At 41.0% G+C, this 5,236-nt stretch overlaps 1 protein-coding gene across 1 annotated transcript; it reads left to right on the plus strand.

Moving 5' to 3' along the window:
• Window positions 1-545: 545 nt before the first annotated feature.
• Window positions 546-4,487, plus strand: LOC116863371 (T-cell-specific guanine nucleotide triphosphate-binding protein 2-like). The gene is made up of 2 exons (XM_032850833.1): window positions 546-648; window positions 3,184-4,487. Exons 1-2 carry the CDS (start codon window positions 609-611, stop codon window positions 4,461-4,463), a joined length of 1,320 nt encoding a protein of 439 aa, XP_032706724.1. The 5' UTR covers window positions 546-608; the 3' UTR covers window positions 4,464-4,487.
• The last annotated feature ends 749 nt before the right edge of the window (window positions 4,488-5,236 follow it).

Consider the following 5,236-nt stretch of genomic DNA (forward strand, 5'->3'; position numbering starts at 1 on the left):
GAGTAAAGAAACATAGGCCTTTAGAGAGGGAGTTCAGAGAGCAGATTCAACCTGGGAGGGAAGTTTTGCTTGCAAGAGAACCAGACCCTGTGAGCAGAGCTTTCAAAGTCTTCTGAAGGAGACCAGTCATAAAAGATGCATTTCACATAGGAATTAAGTACACAGTCAACACACAGGCATGCACACACATGCATACACCTGAATAATGATTAACCAACAGTTTGCCTACCCTTCTTGATCTACTGCATCTATTCCAATGGGTAACTTTTTAAAACTCTTGTTATAATGCACCAAATAGATTTCATGACCTAAGGAGCTCAAGTCAGAGGCTGTCATTTGTCCTGTTGTTTTCACACTTCACCCAGGCAGAACAGAATCACTCCAGCCCCTTGCTCAGGGTGGTAACCTCAGGAGGACTGTGTTTGCATTTCCCAGGGAGTATAGGTCTCTGGATTGTTCCTGTGCCAGGGGCTCCAGGGACACTACAACAGACTCAGCATTTTTTGTTGTTTTAGTAGAAAAGTAATCTCTGACATCAGAAATCTCCTTTCTCTCCAGGCCTGGTGAGTGAGCAAATTATGTACTTGCAATGATGAGATACTGACTTAATGCTTGGAGGATTGATGTGCATGTCTGACTCGTTGAAGGGTAAGATTTCATCCAGCTGTCCATGCCCTCGTCTTTGGAGAAAAGAGCACCATAGTCTGAAGATGCTTCTTTTTCTTCTTTTTTTTATCAGAAAGATTTAAGAAAATTTGTAATAAGCAGGATGTTTAATGGGTGTCTCCATTGGAAACTATCCCATCTTTAAAGGCAATCTAGCCTTTCATACCATAGAGTTATTTCAAAACTCAATGAGTTTTAATAATTGGTAGTAATGTAGAATAATTCTTTTGTTGGGAATTTCTTTCCATTCATTCAGGCTATAACAACACACCACAGACTAGGTTGCTTATGAACAGAAATATACTTCTCATACTTCTAGAGGATAGGAATACCCAGATCAAGGCATCTTTGTTTCAGCATTTGGTAAGAGCTTACTTCCAAGGTGGACATGGCAGAGTGGGCAGCTAGGTCTCCGAAGTCTCTAAATCTTGAGTCTCTGAAGCACTAATCCAGTCACAATCATTCTGCCCTCATGACTGAGGTACCATCCACAAATCTGCCGATTAATACAGAGCTTTGAGCTTATGAAATTAAGTGGAGGACATAAACATTCAGCTCACAGCAGTCATATAGATAAAAATCTGTCTGGGGAGATTCAGAGTCAAGAGTGCTAATCATTACAGTATGGAGCTGCCATTGTCTGTGGAGGTTTAATTGACTTCCCACTCTCACCTGAGAATATAGCACCTTTGTCCTGTTTCAGTATTTTTGAAATATAATTTTCTCTTTGGGGGATTTCTCATTTAACAAGTAATATCATCGGGGCACCTGGGTGGCTCAGTGGGTTGAGGCCTCTTCCTTCGGCTCAGGTCATGATCCCGGGGTCTTGGGATTGAGCCCCGTATCAGGCTCTCTGCTCAGCGGGGAGCCTCCTCCGCACCCCCCGCCTGCCTCTCTGCCTGCTTGTGATCTCTCTCTGTCAAATAAATAAAAATTAAAAAAAAAGTAATATCATCTTCATAAGTAAGCTGATAAATAAAGTCTTTAACACACATTTATTTTATATATTTTTGGGGAATCATGATTCTCCCTCTTCTGAAAATTTTCCTTGCAGGACTTGCAATATGGGGATGAGCATTGAGCACATCCTTCCTCTTAAAAGCATACTGGTAGTCCCATAAGACACAACTGTGTAGGTATAAATATTTTTAAAATCACAGTTTCCTCTCTCATAGTGAATGATGAAAGTCCCCATTACTAGTAACCTAGTAATGATTTCCTTGAATTGCCATGATTTAGTCAGATATCTATACTTCAAGACTGTGCAGAATTGAATAGGGAAAATTAGAGCTCTTATCTATTTCCTCTGCCACTTCCTGTTACATGATCTAAATCCCACCCAAATTCTCTCATGAGGTGAGGCAAATGGACATTAAGCTGCCATGAGGCAATTTTTACCATAAGGACTAAGCGCTTGGCTATCCCCCTTATGGAACATACATCCTGATGGGCTTTTCTCTGGCCCCTGCCTCTCCCAAAAGATAAGTCCTGACCATATTTGTTGCAAGAGATGGGAAGTGAATTATGTCTACAACTCTTCTGTGCTCCCCAATGTGTTGGCCTGACTGATTCTTTCTGCAGAATGCAAGTGTGTTAAGCTCTATATTGAAATTTTAGGAAAAGCAGAATGTCTGCAATAGTTTCTCTTGTTGTGTAATAAATTAACACAAATTTAACAGCTTAAGACAAAACCCCAGATTTATTGGCTTATAGTTCCAGAGAGACTTATCCAACATGAAATCTTAAAGGAGCTAAAATCAAGATGTCAGTAGGTGATGGGTATTAAGGAGAGAACTTGTTGTGATGAGAGTGGAGTATTATATGTAATGATGAATCACTAAATTCTGCTCCTGAAACTAATATTACACTATATGTTCACTAACTCTAATTTAAATAAAAAACTTGAAAATAAAAATAAAATAATAAAACAAATCAAATGAAGGTGTCAGCAAGGTTGCTTCCTTCTGTAGGCTCCAAGAGACAATCTATTTCTTTGTCTTCTCCAGCTTTTGGAACCTGCCTTAATTCCTTATCTTGTGACCCTTCTTACATCTTTCTGGATCTTCATTTCTATCTCTGCCTCCATCATACCATCTCCTTTTCTTCATTTGGCCTTGATTCCTTCTTAAAAGGTTCCCTGTGATTATATTGAGCCCATTTGGATTATCCAAGAAAATCTTTTCATCTGAAGATCCTGAACTTCTTCATACCAGCAAAGTGCCTTTTGCTATGCAAGCACACATTCACAGGCTCCGAGGTTCAGAATGTGAAAACTTTGAGTACTGTTACTCTCTATTCCACAGGTCCTGACTCTTGTGAAATAGGAAACATAAGAGTAGACAAGTAGTTTCTACTGAAGCATGAAAACAAAACTCATCAGGAAAAGTAAATCAGAGTAACATTAATAAATGTGAGAGAATGGGAATAGGCAGTTGAGACCTGTGTGTTTGCTCATCTGACGTTGCGTCCGTTGTGCTGTTCCATTTGTCTTCCTAATTCATTTTCCTTTTCCCACAGACATTCCACAATCAGCCAGCATGGATCAGTTCCTACATGACTTCCTGGTAGGAAAGAATTTTCAGCAGTTGGCCACCAACTTTGTCCCTCACTACACCACATTAATCAGTAAGGTAGGGGGAATCCTCTCTCAAGAAAATCTTGGTAGAATTCAAGCAACCCTTAAAGAGGCCAAGCTAAAAGATGTGGCTGACATAATTGAGGAATCACTTGTGGCAGCAGAGAATGCTCCACTGGATGTGGCTGTGATTGGGGAATCTGGCACTGGGAAGTCCAGTTTCATCAATGCCCTGCGAGGACTTAGTTATGAAGAGGAGGGTTCTGCAAGTGTTGGCGTTGTGGAGACTACCAGGAAGAGAACGCCCTATCAACATCCCAAATATCCCAATGTGACCTTCTGGGACCTGCCTGGAACAGGAACACCCAATTTCCAACCACATGAATATCTAGAAAGGGTGGAATTTGCTACCTATGACTTCTTTATCATTATTTCTTCCTCTCGGTTTAGCCTCAATGATGCTTCGCTGGTCAAAAGTATCAAAGAGATAGGCAAGAAGTTCTACTTTGTTAGAACCAAGGTGGACAATGATTTATATAATGAAGAGAAACGCAAACCCACTTCTTTCAAAAGGGAGAGAGTGCTTCAGCAGATACGAGACAACTGCCTGGCTAACCTCAGCCACATTGGAGTGCCTGAGCCATGCATCTTCTTGGTCTCCAACTTTGATCTGGATGACTTTGATTTCCCAACACTGGAAGAGACCCTGCTGATGGAGCTCCCTGTTCATAAGCGCTACACCTTTGCACTTCTGTTGCCCAATTTGTCCGAAGCTTCCATTGAGATGAAGAGAGCTTTGCTCAAGGAAAAGATCTGGCTGGATGCCCTGAAATCTTCTGCTTTGAGCTTCATCCCCTTCATGGCCTGCTTTAACTGCTTTGATTTTCCCCAGCAGGAAAAGTGCTTGAAACATTACCAGAGTCATTTTGGTTTGGATGAGAAGTCACTCAAAGGGATTGCGGAGAAGCTGAACATGTCTTTGGAGGATATCAAGAGTTTCACCAAATCCTTGAATTTCCGGTTCCTTGTGCCAGATGACAACATAGGAGATAAGGCCATGAAATGTGCTGAATGCTATTGCTCAGTAAATGGAGGCCTGCCATCCACCATCTTCCAGTTTTTTAAAATCTACTTTCTACATTTGAAATTCATCAATACAGTGGCTGATGATGCTAAATTTCTCTTGAATAAGACTTTAGAGAGCTTAAGCCTCAGAAGATGACACAGAGATGGCTCAGAATGCCAATCAGCCAGCATGGATCAGTTCCTACATGACTTCCTGGTAGGAAACAAACAAACAAAAAATGGGCCTCAGGCCTTGTGTTCTGTAGGTGGGGTCCTCTTCCACCCACCGACAAGGCCAGATCTTTCCTAAAGTGAAGAGAATGTCTCTCCATTGGACAAAAGCATTGCTCCATATTGATACTCTGCTGCCATGAAAAGGGAATTTAACCATGACCTCTTTCTTCATTCTTCTGGCTGTTTTGCTGAAATCATGTTATAAAGTACATTGCATGGTTTTCATTAATTTCCATGTGTTATGAAGTAGTTTACATTTGCTCCATTTACTCAGATAATAAACATGTGGTAACAATCAAGATAACTGTTTTTCACTGGCTTTTTATGAATGATTTTCTCCAGTCATCAGATCAATACCCTCCTCGCCAGAGTAAGGGCAATCCACAACTATGGGCACATATCTAAGTGAATAATTTAGTGTGTACTGGAACACTACAGCAGGAAGGAAGGAAGTTGAAAAAGGACTGTGAAATGTTCCGGGATGTCATATTTTCAGATACTACAGGGGAACAGAGGGAAGGGCACAAATTCAGGATTTATCTTTCTAACACTTTACAAACATTAGATGGGATGAGAGACCTGTGAACAGGAAACGGTGAGGGACAGGAGGTATGAGAGAGTGAAGCTGAGTTAGGAATGAGACTGGAAAGCAAAGATGAATTCAATTAGACAAGCTGGAGGTATAACATGCTTCGC

The sequence above is a fragment of the Lontra canadensis genome, unplaced genomic scaffold, assembly GCF_010015895.1.
Source record: "Lontra canadensis isolate GAN:19392208 unplaced genomic scaffold, GSC_riverotter_1.0 scaffold994, whole genome shotgun sequence".
Classification (NCBI taxonomy): Eukaryota; Metazoa; Chordata; class Mammalia; order Carnivora; family Mustelidae; genus Lontra; species Lontra canadensis.

Excerpts from the sequence above, each read along its gene's own strand:
- LOC116863371 (XM_032850833.1), top strand. The coding sequence starts at position 609 with ATGCTTGGAGGATTGATGTGCATGTCTGACTCGTTGAAGG. Across the intron at positions 649-3,183 it reads CATGTCTGACTCGTTGAAGG|ACATTCCACAATCAGCCAGC; the intron begins GTAAGATTTCAT and ends CTTTTCCCACAG.